The sequence below is a fragment of the Dendropsophus ebraccatus genome, chromosome 9 (genome assembly GCF_027789765.1).
Source record: "Dendropsophus ebraccatus isolate aDenEbr1 chromosome 9, aDenEbr1.pat, whole genome shotgun sequence".
NCBI classification, from domain to species: domain Eukaryota; kingdom Metazoa; phylum Chordata; class Amphibia; order Anura; family Hylidae; genus Dendropsophus; species Dendropsophus ebraccatus.
Genome location: NC_091462.1, coordinates 90,255,071 through 90,269,565, shown reverse-complemented (window position 1 = coordinate 90,269,565; position 14,495 = coordinate 90,255,071). Strand labels below are relative to the sequence as shown.

Genomic DNA, 14,495 nt, shown 5'->3' with positions numbered 1-14,495 from the left:
CAGTGCACTGTACAGATGTAGCAGAGCTGAGCCTGGCTTCCAGCAGGGTTATACTGTCTGCAGTGCACTGTACAGATGTAGCAGAGCTGAGCCTGGCTTCCAGCAGGGTTATACTGTCTGCAGTGCACTGTACAGATGTAGCAGAGCTGAGCCTGGCTTCCAGCAGGGTTATAGTGTCTGTAGTGTACTGTACAGATGTAGCAGAGCTGAGCCTGGCTTCCAGCAGGGTTATAGTGTCTGTAGCTGCACTGTACAGATGTAGCAGAGCTGAGCCTGGCTTCCAGCAGGGTTATACTGTCTGCAGTGCACTGTACAGATGTAGCAGAGCTGAGCCTGGCTTCCAGCAGGGTTATAGTGTCTGTAGTGTACTGTACAGATGTAGCAGAGCTGAGCCTGGCTTCCAGCAGGGTTATACTGTCTGCAGTGCACTGTACAGATGTAGCAGAGCTGAGCCTGGCTTCCAGCAGGGTTATACTGTCTGTAGCTGCACTGTACAGATGTAGCAGAGCTGAGCCTGGCTTCCAGCAGGGTTATAGTGTCTGTAGCTGCACTGTACAGATGTAGCAGAGCTGAGCCTGGCTTCCAGCAGGGTTATACTGTCTGTAGCTGCACTGTACAGATGTAGCAGAGCTGAGCCTGGCTTCCAGTGTGAGATCAGACTCTGGTTCCCCTAGGACTGCAGGAAAACCTTCTGCATTGTCAGCTCTGAGAATTATAACGGCGACAATGCAGCCTGACAGGGCGAAGCGAGCACCTCAGCTCTGCTACACCAGCTAGGCCCCCGGTATCGCGGTGTATGTGATGAGTGTACAGCGCCGAGTATAATGGAGGTTGCCCGGCTGTACGGGGAGAGGAGGCAGCAGTGTGAGCAGCGATAAGCCGGAGGAGGAGGGGGGGTTGTTTACAGCGCAGTGCACACAGCACGGCCGGCACCCGGCTCACACTGCTATCACTGTGCACTGCCCGGTGTATGTGTGCGTGTGCACGGGGGTCCCCGGTGTGTGCCCCCCGCCCGCCAGGGATGGAGGGGGAGCGGGCTGCTGCTTACCTTTATTAGGTGTCCAGGGAGGACGGAAGGAAGAGGATGCTGCAGAGCCGGGGAGGGGAGGGGGCTGCGGGCTGGGCGGGGGGACGGGGGGCTGTCAGGGCGGCCGGTGTATGAGGCGGCTTACCGGAGCGGGGATGAGAGGTGCCGGGGCCCGGGCTCCAGCGCTGACACTGCTGCCTCTGACGTCACACAACCTCGCTTTCGCGCATCTCTTTTATTGCTATTGGCGGTGTGGCTGTCACTAGGATCTCTGCTGTCACCAGTGCTGTCACTATTATACCTGCTGTCACCAGTGCTGTCACTAGGATCTCTGCTGTCACCAGTGCTGTCACTATTATACCTGCTGTCACCAGTGCTGTCACTATTATACCTGCTGTCACCAGTGCTGTCACTAGGATCTCTGCTGTCACCAGTGCTGTCACTATTATACCTGCTGTCACCAGTGCTGTCACTAGGATCTCTGCTGTCACCAGTGCTGTCACTATTATCACCCCTGCTGTCACTATTATCACTGATGTCACCCCTGCTGTCACTATTATCACCCCTGCTGTCACTATTATCACTGATGTCACCACTGCTGTCACTATTATCACCCCTGCTGTCACTATTATCACTGATGTCACCACTGCTGTCACTATTATCACCCCTGCTGTCACTATTATCACTGCTGTCACCCCTGCTGTCACTATTATCACCCCTGCTGTCACTATTATCACTGATGTCACCCCTGCTGTCACTATTATCACTGATGTCACCCCTGCTGTCACTATTATCACCCCTGCTGTCACTATTATCACCCCTGCTGTCACTATTATCACTGATGTCACCCCTGCTGTCACTATTATCACTGATGTCACCCCTGCTGTCACTATTATCACCCCTGCTGTCACTATTATCACTGATGTCACCACTTCTGTCTTTACTGCAACAGGATGTGAAATTTTATAAAATTACTTGATGACCTCGTGTTTTCTTTGCCACACCAACCATCAGGTCAAAACTCCACAGATTTAAAGGGCATTTTTACTTTACCAAATTATATCATTTGTCCTGGTGCATAGAGTAATAGACTGTGTTTGGACACGCCCCAAGCTGGAACCGCCCAGTTGTCAGTTTATTCATGTACTTCCAGGAGGTATAACATAGGACCAGCACAATGCTGCAATGTTGCAAAACTACAACATGTATAGGCCCTGACTGCCGACAGTCGCTGTGGTATGATGGGAGTTGTAGTCCTGTAGCAGTTGAAGAGCTACTAGTTGGTGTTATGTAACCTGTATGAAACTACAACTCCCATCATGCCCAGCGACTGTCAAGATATGATCGAAACTGCAGTTTTGCAACCAATCGAGGACCACTGCATTATCATTTATTAAAAACTATACAGTGTAACCATAGCAACCAATAAGAGCCAAGCCATTGGTTGGTTGATGGGGGAAAATCTTTTTAGCCTCAATAGCTCAACTGCATCGAGTCATTACACAGGTGGGCGTAACCGACCCTTTGTGAGGGGTTGCCTGGCGACCACAGCACACGCTCTTTCGTAGTGTTCGCCTCGCGTGCGTTGTTGATAAAGCTTCGCGCAGTTGAATGCGCCGTTACTTGGCTGTGTACGAGGAAGCGCTTGGTTACCAAGGGTTACCAACATGGCGGCGGACGGAGAGCAACGTGCGGCTAGTGAAGTGTCTCAGGCCCTGGCCCGGCACCTCAACTGCCTGAATGACGACAATAAGAGCACCAGGAAGAGGGCCCTGGTCTCCATCCAGAAAGAAGCCGAGGACCGGCGCCTCTCCAGCGGGGTGCTGCAGGACGTCTTCGGGGAGTTACTGAAGCCGCTGCTCAAGTGCCTGTCAGACCCCATGGAGAAGTGCCGGGAGATCGCCATCCACATCCTCAGCCACTGTATCACCAGTGTGCCCAGACCCGAGGAGGCGCTGCCATACCTGGTGCCAGCCATCAGCCAGCGGCTGGGGGGCCCTGAGATCATGGAGCCCTCCGAGGAGCTGAGGCTGGCCCTCACCCAGCTGCTCACCCTGCTGGCGGAGGTGTGTGGCCGCAGGCTGGGCCCCTACCTGGATGACATGGTCAGGATACTACAGAGGACGATAGTGGATCCCTTCCCTGATGTCAAGAAGGAGAGCTGCAAGTGTGCTGCCAGCTATGCCCAGAGCATACCAGGTGAGGGGCACAGGGTGGGCACCCATCATATGCTGCCAGCTATGCCCAGAGAATACCAGGTGAGGGGCACAGGGTGGGCACCCATCATATGCTGCCAGCTATGCCCAGAGCATACCAGGTGAGGGCATGGAGGTGGGCACCCATCATATGCTGCCAGCTATGCCCAGAGCATACCAGGTGAGGGGCACAGGGTGGGCACCCATCATATGCTGCCAGCTATGCCCAGAGCATACCAGGTGAGGGGCACAGGGTGGGCACCCATCATATGCTGCCAGCTATGCCCAGAGCATACCAGGTGAGGGGCACAGGGTGGGCACCCATCATATGCTTCCAGCTATGCCCAGAGCATACCAGGTGAGGGGCACAGGGTGGGCACCCATCATATTCTCCCAGCTATGCCCAGAGCATACCAGGTGAGGGGCACAGGGTGGGCACCCATCATATGCTGCCAGCTATGCCCAGAGAATACCAGGTGAGGGGCACAGGGTGGGCACCCATCATATGCTGCCAGCTATGCCCAGAGTATACCAGGTGAGGGCATGGAGGTGGGCACCCATCATATTCTCCCAGCTATGCCCAGAGTATACCAGGTGAGGGGCACAGGGTGGGCACCCATCATATGCTGCCAGCTATGCCCAGAGCATACCAGGTGAGGGGCACAGGGTGGGCACCCATCATATGCTTCCAGCTATGCCCAGAGCATACCAGGTGAGGGGCACAGGGTGGGCACCCATCATATGCTGCCAGCTATGCCCAGAGCATACCAGGTGAGGGGCACAGGGTGGGCACCATCATATGCTACCAGCTATGCCCAGAGCATACCAGGTGAGGGGCACAGGGTGGGCACCCATCATATGCTGCCAGCTATGCCCAGAGCATACCAGGTGAGGGGCACAGGGTGGGCACCCATCATATGCTGCCAGCTATGCCCAGAGCATACCAGGTGAGGGCATGGAGGTGGGCACCCATCATATTCTCCCAGCTATGCCCAGAGTATACCAGGTGAGGGGCACAGGGTGGGCACCCATCATATGCTGCCAGCTATGCCCAGAGCATACCAGGTGAGGGGCACAGGGTGGGCACCCATCATATGCTGCCAGCTATGCCCAGAGCATACCAGGTGAGGGGCACAGGGTGGGCACCCATCATATGCTGCCAGCTATGCCCAGAGCATACCAGGTGAGGGGCACAGGGTGGGCACCCATCATATGCTGCCAGCTATGCCCAGAGCATACCAGGTGAGGGGCACAGGGTGGGCACCCATCATATGCTGCCAGCTATGCCCAGAGCATACCAGGTGAGGGGCACAGGGTGGGCACCCATCATATGCTGCCAGCTATGCCCAGAGCATACCAGGTGAGGGGCACAGGGTGGGCACCCATCATATGCTGCCAGCTATGCCCAGAGCATACCAGGTGAGGGCATGGAGGTGGGCACCCATCATATGCTGCCAGCTATGCCCAGAGCATACCAGGTGAGGGGCACAGGGTGGGCACCCATCATATGCTTCCAGCTATGCCCAGAGCATACCAGGTGAGGGGCACAGGGTGGGCACCCATCATATGCTGCCAGCTATGCCCAGAGCATACCAGGTGAGGGGCACAGGGTGGGCACCCATCATATGCTGCCAGCTATGCCCAGAGCATACCAGGTGAGGGGCACAGGATGGGCACCCATCATATGCTGCCAGCTATGCCCAGAGCATACCAGGTGAGGGCATGAAGGTGGGCACCCATCATATTCTCCCAGCTATGCCCAGAGCATACCAGGTGAGGGCATGGAGGTGGGCACCCATCATATGCTGCCAGCTATGCCCAGAGCATACCAGGTGAGGGGCACAGGGTGGGCACCCATCATATGCTGCCAGCTATGCCCAGAGCATACCAGGTGAGGGGCACAGGGTGGGCACCCATCATATGCTGCCAGCTATGCCCAGAGCATACCAGGTGAGGGCATGGAGGTGGGCACCCATCATATGCTGCCAGCTATGCCCAGAGCATACCAGGTGGTGGGCACCCATCATATGCTGCCAGCTATGCCCAGAGCATACCAGGTGAGGGGCACAGGGTGGGCACCCATCATATGCTGCCAGCTATGCTCAGAGCATACCAGGTGAGGGGCACAGGGTGGGCACCCATCATGTGCTGCCAGCTATGCCCAGAGCATACCAGGTGAGGGGCACAGGGTGGGCACCCATCATATGCTGCCAGCTATGCCCAGAGCATACCAGGTGAGGGGCACAGGGTGGGCACCCATCATATGCTGCCAGCTATGCCCAGAGCATACCAGGTGAGGGGCACAGAGTGGGCACCCATCATATGCTGCCAGCTATGCCCAGAGCATACCAGGTGAGGGCATGGAGGTGGGCACCCATCATATGCTGCCAGCTATGCCCAGAGCATACCAGGTGGTGGGCACCCATCATATGCTGCCAGCTATGCCCAGAGCATACCAGGTGAGGGGCACAGGGTGGGCACCCATCATATGCTGCCAGCTATGCCCAGAGCATACCAGGTGAGGGGCACAGGGTGGGCACCCATCATATGCTGCCAGCTATGCCCAGAGCATACCAGGTGAGGGGCACAGGGTGGGCACCCATCATATGCTGCCAGCTATGCCCAGAGCATACCAGGTGAGGGGCACAGGGTGGGCACCCATTATATGCTGCCAGCTATGCCCAGAGCATACCAGGTGAGGGCATGGAGGTGGGCACCCATCATATGCTGCCAGCTATGCCCAGAGCATACAAGGTAAGGGGCACAGGGTGGGCACCCATCATATGCTGCCAGCTATGCCCAGAGCATACCAGGTGAGGGGCACAGGATGGGCACCCATCATATGCTGCCAGCTATGCCCAGAGCATACCAGGTGAGGGGCACAGGATGGGCACCCATCATATGCTGCCAGCTATGCCCAGAGCATACCAGGTGAGGGCATGGAGGTGGGCACCCATCATATTCTCCCAGCTATGCCCAGAGCATACCAGGTGAGGGGCATGGAGGTGGGCACCCATCATATTCTCCCAGCTATGCCCAGAGCATACCAGGTGAGGGCATGGAGGTGGGCACCCATCATATTCTCCCAGCTATGCCCAGAGCATACCAGGTGAGGGGCATGGAGCTGGGCACCCATCATATGCTGCCAGCTATGCCCAGAGCATACCAGGTGAGGGGCATGGAGCTGGGCACAGGATGGGCACCAATCATATGCTGCCAGCTATGCCCAGAGCTTATCAGGTGAGGGGCATGGAGCTGGGCACCGATCATATGCTGCCAGCTATGCCCAGAGCATACAAGGTAAGGGGCATGGAGCTGGGCACAGGGTGGGCACCCATCATATGCTGCCAGCTATGCCCAGAGCATACCAGGTGAGGGGCATGGAGGTGGGCACCCATCATATGCTGCCAGCTATGCCCAGAGCACACCAGGTGAGGGCATGGAGGTGGACACAGGGTGGGCACCCATCATATGGCAGACAGTAAATGGAGACGCTTTGTTACACTTGGCATGTGCTCCTTATACTGAACCGCAACATTATAAATGCAAGTCTGACAGATGGCCTGGACAGATATGAAGCGGGTCATGTGACTCATGTGTCATGTGATCCACATCATTACATAGGTGTCAAACTGAGGCCTTCCAGCTGTTACAAGACTACAATTCCCATTATGCCTGGAGAGCCAAAGCTTTAGCTTTGGCTGTCCGGGAATTATGGGAATTGTAGTCTTGTAACAGCCGAAGGGCCTTAATTGTCAGGTCCCAAAGCCCCTGTAGTGCAGTGATCAGTTACTATTATATAAAGCAAACAAAGCAAAAAAAAACCCCTACAATTCCCATCATGCCTGGGCAGCTATTTGGCTGTCCAGGCATGATGGGAATTGTAGTTTTGCAACAGCTGGAGGGCTGAATGTTCCCCATCACTGCTACACAGGGAATGTTTGTAAGCCATAACCATGGAGACACATAGATCTGCACAGAAGCTGTAGATACAGACTAGTAGCAGATGTTTAAAGTAGAAGTCCGGTGAAAATTTTTATTAAAGTATTTTATTGCCCAGGGCTGTGGAGTTGGTAAGCTGCAGCTCCAACTCAGACTCCTGAATTTGATCAGGTCCGACTCCTGCTCCTTCATAAATGGCAGGTCAGATACCAGGGGAGTTATTTATCACACTGGTTCAGCAGCTTCTCCCTAATGTCCTACATGATCCTGCGGCGACTTTTGAGGGAATGAGGAAAGATATAAAGCACCTTCTCCTGTGCGTGCAGTGGCTGCAGCCAGTCTCCAGCCTCTATGTCCTGAACTACTTACAACTAGACTAGATGGAGCAGGTGGCCTTTTCCTGCTGACAGTCTTCTATGTTTCTAACTAAATATTCACCATATACACAGAAACACTGCTAACAATGCCTGTAGGACCTGTAATATAGAGGTCAGCCATAGTGATATAGAGAAGTCACACATAGTGATTTAGAGGGGTCACTGTGGGTGTGGGGGCACGCCATAGCGCACACATACACAGCCTGCTGCAGCCATAGCATACATGCACACACACATACACACAGCCTGCTGCAGCCATAGCACACATACACACAAACACACACACACAGCCTGTTGCAGCCATAGCACACACACATACACACAGCCTGCTGCCATATAACACTGAAGAAAAACACCACATTGAGGACAGAGGATACTGCTGCACTACTTATGTTTTCTCCTCCTCCTCTATATTACACAGGATATCTTCATATTACACTGCTGCTCATATACAATCATCCAGCATCCAGGAAGAGAACAGCACAGATCTCCCCCCACACAATGGACTCTTCTAGCTCAGAAACAAACTGCCAAATAGTGACCGACAACTTTTCCTCAACCACCCTTATGTAATAGGGCCAGTGTCCTATTAGAATGTTGCTCATAATATATATTGATGAGCAAAACTTATAAAATTCAATTTTAAATTGTTCTAAGATTTTTTTTTAAAGTGAGTCGGTACATTTTTTCCGACTCTGACTCCAGCCAAAACTAGTTCCGACTCCGCAGCTCTGGTATTGCCCCCCAAAAGTTTTACAAATCGCCGATATACACTTATTACGGGAAATGCTCATAAAGTGCTTTTTTCCCTGCACTTACTACTGCATCAAGGCTTCACTTCCTGGAGAACATGGTGATGTCACTTCCTGGAGAACATGGTGATGTCACTTCCTGGAGAACATGGTGATGTCACTTCCTGAATAACATGGTGATGTCACGACCCGACTCCCAGAGCTGTGCGGACTGTGGCTGCTGGAGAGGATGATGGCAGGGGGACACTGAGGGACACAGGGCACTGGAGGAACACTGAGCATCCCTCTGCCATCATCCTCTCCAGCAGCCACAGCCTGCACAGCTCTGAGAGTTGGGTCGTGACATCACCATTTTATCCAGGAAGTGAAAGGGGTAGTGCAGTGCTACACATTTATTCACTAAATAACACACATTACAAAGTTGTATAACTTTGTAATGTGTGTTATTTAGTGAATAAATGTAGCACCGCACTACCCTTGAAGCCTTGATGCAGTAGTAAGTGCAGGGAAAAAAGCACTTTATGGGCACTTCCGTAATAAGTGTATATTGGGGATTTGTATAACTTTTGGGGGGCAATACAAAACTTTAATAACATTTTTCGTCAGACTTCTCCTTTAATAAAGAACTGCAGCAAAGTTGCTTTACTTTGTTCTGTAAAAGAACAGGTTGCTGATGTGGCCATAACGTTTAATGTTTCCTTATATTGATGACATTATTTTTCAGAACATTTTCACCTGCAGTCTGAATCTCTCATCAAACCGCTGATGCAGACCATCTCCCACCAGCATTCTAAAGTCCGTGTAGCTGTCATCCAGACGACGGGAACGGTCATACAGTACGGCAATGGCAAGTCTGTGGACGATGTCCTGTCTCATCTAGCCCAGAGACTGTTTGATGATGCGCCTCAGGTAGGTGTGATCAGCAGAGGTGAACTACATATGCAAGGTGTCCCTGCCTCACTTGTTCATTGTTGAACACAGGATTCCTTGCTGGGGTTTTTTTGCCCGATGAAGAATACCTGACTTTTCTGGCGACCTTTCAACAAGGACTTGTTGTATTTGTTGGCCGAAGATCCTTCACCCTGTTTGCTCTCTGTTGCCGACTTGTATTTGCTTGGTGACTAGAGATCAATTGATTTGTTGGTCTCCTTTTGGAATAAAGCAGCATACTTGACAGCTAGGGATCAATACTGACCCCTGATCACTAGAAATCTCTAGCTGTATATACTTGCTGTTGACCAGGCATCTCTCTTAGCTCTACCAGCCACTTGCCTTTGCTAGCTCTCTGCAGTTTAGGGATTCCTCAGCACACTGTTGCTCTGCACAACAGGGATCAATGGATTTAAAGCAACTCTGTACCCACAATCTGACCCCCCCCCCCCCCCCCCAAACCGCTTGTACCATCAGATAGCTGCTTTTAATCCAAGATCTGTCCTAGGGTCCGTTCGGCAGGTGATGCAGTTATTGTCCTGAAGAACAACTTTTAAACTTGCAGCCCTGTGTCAAATTAGCGTGGCCTAGAGTGTCGGCTGCTGCAGAAGCTGTATACCAGTGAAAAAGAGGTTTTATTACTGGGGTGCGTGGCAGGCAGAGGCAAGGAGGTAGTCATGTGGACAGCTCCCTGCCAATAACTAGTCACTGCTCTCTGCCTGTCAGCGAGCTCGGTGGGATGATTGACAGGGAGAGAGGCCAGTATCAGGTCTCTCTCCCTGTCATTCATCCCTCCGAGGGCGCTGACAGGCAGAGAGCGGTGACTAGACACGGGCTGGGAGAGGCCCAGATGACTACCTCCTCGCCTCTGCCTGCCGCGCACCCCAGTAATAAAACCTCTTTTTCACCGGTATACAGCATCTGCTGCGGCCGGTACGTGCTGCAGGCTGCTCAGGAGCTGTATACAGTGCTCCAGGGAACCATATCAGCCCAATTAGGCTAGTGGGTTCCCTTTAAATGACGGCCATCTACTCAATGAATATAGCCTTTTTGTGTTTTCAATCCACTCCTGGTTTTGGTTACTGAGCAAAGATACTGTGATTTTTCCACAGACAGAAAAGCCTTTAAAGACCTTGTGCAAGAAATCAACTCGTGCTGTTATTTTATCATTTCCTTTTCTATTTGAGGGATATAAAGCATCAGGCGGGGAGGGGGGCAGCTTTAGATTTTTGGTTTGTTCATATAGGATAAAACTAATACCTTTTCCACCATTTAGGTTCTGTGAGAGTGCAGGTTTTCTTCTGCAGATCAGGGTTTTATTGTGTCAGTATAATAGAGCCAGCCTAAGTATTCCCAGCGATTGTACCGCCAGCCAGGCTCCACATTCCCTCCCCACACATCTTGTAAAGGTTATGATGGGTCTGTTGTCACAGCTTTCTCAATCGTGAGATGGGTCCGCTCGTAGCGAGTGGGTTGGAGCAGCGCTTGCCAAAGAGGAAGCTCTTCAGTAGGATGGTTGGCATAACAAGCCTGAGATGCCAGCAAATACCTTTCACTCCCATCCAACAATTTCATCATTAACTTCTTCAATCAAAACAAGCTGTTATTTAGTAATAGAGGTGCACGCTATTAATTGGGGGCAATCGCATCCATCAGCAGTGCTCCTCTCTGGACGAAAATGGAGACTGAGACCTTAAAGGGACATGTCGCAGATGCTGCCATTTTAAGAGAGTGCTGTACTAGAAACAGAATTGTGGGCGAGAGCTGTGACGTGACAGACTGTTCAGACAGGACATGTCCGCCCCTTGGCTTACACAAAGACGCACATACACTTGGGAGAACTGTTGGGTTCGGCTATAGACATCAGTTTTGGATTGAATACTCCAACAAGTAATAGGTGAGGGGAGCTATCTTTTAGACCATGTTTGGAATATGGTCGCCATCTTGAAAATCCCCATATTGGACAAAGGTCAAGTTTTACCAATGGGAGGTGGTCGTGTAGCATATCGAAGAAGATCAGCATTGTCTGATATACATTGTCACAATTAGATTAGCAATATTTCTTGTGCTTTAAAAGTTATCAACACCGAAAGTTACAGTAATGATCTAATTAAGATTTTATCCAGCACCTTCAACTGTGTGTTCAGCACCAGAGACAGCACATTGAACACGTCAAATAGCTGTGCATAGGGACTGTTCCCAGGTGTCGTTGCACCTTACTGTGTTGATCACTTCTGATATAAGAGATATAGCAAATGTAATTGTGGCTATTCATTTCTGTAACTATTCTGGTCTTCTCTCATATGCTGCATGACCACCTTCCTGTTGACAAACTTGCCCTTTATCCAATATGACGGTTTCAAGATGGCGGCCATCCTCCGGACATAGCCTTCAAGATAGGCGCCCTCCCCTATTATATGCTGGGGTATTCAGATATGTAATTTTCTTTTCATTTCCGAAATAAGAGTCCTGAGACCTTTACTGTCTGTACTATCTATATAATGGGGGGGGGGGGGGGTACTTTTTCAGCATGTTCGCAGGGTAGCTTGTTTTATTTTGCAACACTGATATTTTAGATAAATAGATATACAGTGGTACCTTGGTTTAAGAGTAACTTGGTTTAAGAGCTCACTGTTTTTCAAAATTGTGACTTGGTTTAAGAGCATCGCCTTGGTTTAAAGGGGTAGTGCGGCGCTAAACAATTATTCACAAAATAACACACATTACAAAGTTAAACAACTTTGTAATGTACTGTATGTTATGTATGTGAATGGCCCCCTTCCCCGTGTTTCCCCCCACCCACGCCAGACCTGGAAGTGTGATGCACTATACTCACCTGATTCGTGTCGACCCCCGTCTGCCATCTTGAGACAATGATGTCATGTTCGGGCGACCGGCCGAACCGCTCAATCCGTTCCTCGTGCCACCCCCCCCCCACTTCCGTGTCATAACTGTGCTCAGCCGCGATTGGCTGAGCACAGTTATGCTCAGCCAATTGGGGCTGAGCTGCTGATGATGCAGCAGAGGGGGGCCGGCACGAAGGACGGATGGAGCGGTTCGGCCAGCCGCCCGAAGATGACATCATTGTCACAAGATGGCGGACGGGGGTTGACACGAATCAGGTGAGTATAGTCACACTTCGGGCGTCTGGCGTGGGTGGGGGGAAACACTGGGAAGGGGGCCATTCAGTAACATAACATATATTACAAAGTTGTATAACTTCGTAATGTGTGTTATTTTGTGAATTATTGTTGAGCGCCGCACTACCCCTTTAAGAGCTCCCTGTACTGGGTGGGAGCGCAAGTGGAGGAGGGGCATGGTCTGCATAGCGTGGTCTACAGCACTGTACTCTGACCCAGGAAGTCTCCCTCACCTTCCAAATCATAGCAGATCCACTTCAGACTGGGGCTCACATCAGGGGACAGGACTGTGGAGATAATCTCTTCATAGCTGTAACCCCTCTCTCCCCAGAGAGTGCTACATGTATGTGCCCACTTCTGCCCTGCTCATTCCTTCCTGCTCCCTGCAGTCTCTGTCAGCCCTTGTGTTTCCCATCCTCTCCATTACTGTACAGTAACTTATAATATCACATATTCTGCTGTTTCTGAATGTTTGTTTCATCTGTTTTACATGTTATTCAGAATAATAAATCATTATTTTTGGGATGTGGAACCATTTGTCTGCATTTCTATAATTTCTTATGGGAAAATTTGCTTTGGTTTAAGAGTGGATTTGGATTACAAGAACGGTCCCGGAACGAATTATGCTCGTAATCCAAGGCACCTCCGCTCTGTATCTGTTTTCCTGCTTGGATAGAGCTGATTTATTGTCTTTATTCTTTTGCAGGTTCGGCAAGCGGTTACTGTTGTAGTTGGGAACTGGCTGTTGGAGCTCCGGGATAGATATTCCTATTTCCATAAACTAATCCCTCTCCTGCTCAGCAGCACCACAGATGAGATTCCTGACATCAAGTGAGTAACTAGGTGTTCATCCTACAAATCTGTTCTTTTGCCTCTAGGAAATGGGACATTGCAGCCAGGTTCCATCTGGTTACTGGGAGACCCTAAAATGGCACAGCATGTCTAAGAGGAACCCTTCTAACAGAACAGGATTGTACCTGGTGAACAGACAGTTTGAAATCCACATCATTTGTCACATTTTTTTCACTTTACACATTTTTTTTTTCACTTTATATCAATGAAGTTTTCAAAACCACATTCAGTGTAAAAACTATTGTTTTTCACGTCCTTTCACTCAGAGGCAGAGTAAGGACCCTGTAACATGGAGCGATAATCGGCCGAATCAGGACGATTACGACAATTATCCCTCCGTGTAATAGAGAGAACGATCAGACGTTGAAAAGTCGTCATTGGCTGCTTATTTCTTTAGGTCCTGACCTAGTCCTGATAGTCCTGGGCCCCTACAGCTCCTGTTTTAGGGCCTTCCATTTCTCCATTCCTCCACTGTTTCTGAGATATTCTAGCAGGAGTTGCCCACTTGCAAGAACGGCCGCTGTTTATTGACAGTGTGCGATTACATTGCAGTGTATAGAACAATGTCCGTAGTGTATATACGCTGTATACACTATGGCCGGTGTTCTATGCGGCCGCACAAAATAACTGACAGGTCTATTTTGTATGGCCGCTATTCGGATCGGATCGGGCCTCCCTATTCTCCCGTCCTTCTGCCGCTTCCTGGTCTGAGCTGCGGCTTGAGACGTGACATCTGAGCCATTCACCGGTCGTAGCAGAGTCCCGCCTCGGCCGCTGAATCGTTGGGCTTCCTTGAGACGTCACGTCTCAAGCCGCAGCTCAGACCAGGCAGCGGGATGGGAGAATGGGGCGGCGCGATCCAGGACCCAGCGCTGGAACCGGGTAGATAAGTGACTGGCGGCTTCAAAATCCACCCCCTTTCCGGCCGAGCCCGAAGTACCTCTTCAAATAATTTATTTATTTTTTTTCTTAATTCAGGCAAACTGCCCTTAACTATTGGCAGAAAATTGGTTTACAGTGGGAGAAAGAAAATGAAGATGATCTGAAAGATAAGATGGACTTCAGCGCACCGTGTCCTACATTTTATCCACCTGGAGGTGAGACAAGATGCCATTCATAGACATAAGACACTGAGGCCTGAGCCCTAGTTTACAGCAAATAGAGATCTGTCTATATGCAGCAGATGTCTAATAAAAGGAGGCATTGTTCTCACCAGTTAGTTGTCCACTACACTGCTCCGAAGCCCAGGCACAGGTGGTGACTTTTGCAGCCATTGTAAG

At 50.9% G+C, this 14,495-nt stretch overlaps 2 protein-coding genes across 3 annotated transcripts in view; one reads left to right on the top strand and one right to left on the bottom strand.

Annotated features, from left to right (window-relative positions):
- PRKAR1B (protein kinase cAMP-dependent type I regulatory subunit beta) overlaps nt 1-1,270 on the bottom strand; it is a 145,210-nt gene extending 143,940 nt beyond the window's left edge. The window contains exon 1 of one of the 2 annotated variants that reach the window (XM_069983843.1): nt 1,173-1,270. The gene's annotated coding sequence lies outside the window, so the exon portion shown is untranslated. The other variant, XM_069983844.1, reaches the window with a different exon arrangement.
- A 1,375-nt stretch (nt 1,271-2,645) lies between these two features.
- Nucleotides 2,646-14,495, top strand: part of DNAAF5 (dynein axonemal assembly factor 5) — a 46,784-nt gene continuing 34,934 nt past the window's right edge. Inside the window, exons 1-4 of the mRNA XM_069983842.1 lie at nt 2,646-3,226; nt 9,018-9,202; nt 13,070-13,194; nt 14,194-14,312. Coding sequence (XP_069839943.1) covers nt 2,695-3,226; nt 9,018-9,202; nt 13,070-13,194; nt 14,194-14,312 — 961 coding nt within the window. The 5' untranslated portion in view covers nt 2,646-2,694. The remainder of the gene's footprint in view (nt 3,227-9,017; nt 9,203-13,069; nt 13,195-14,193; nt 14,313-14,495) is intronic.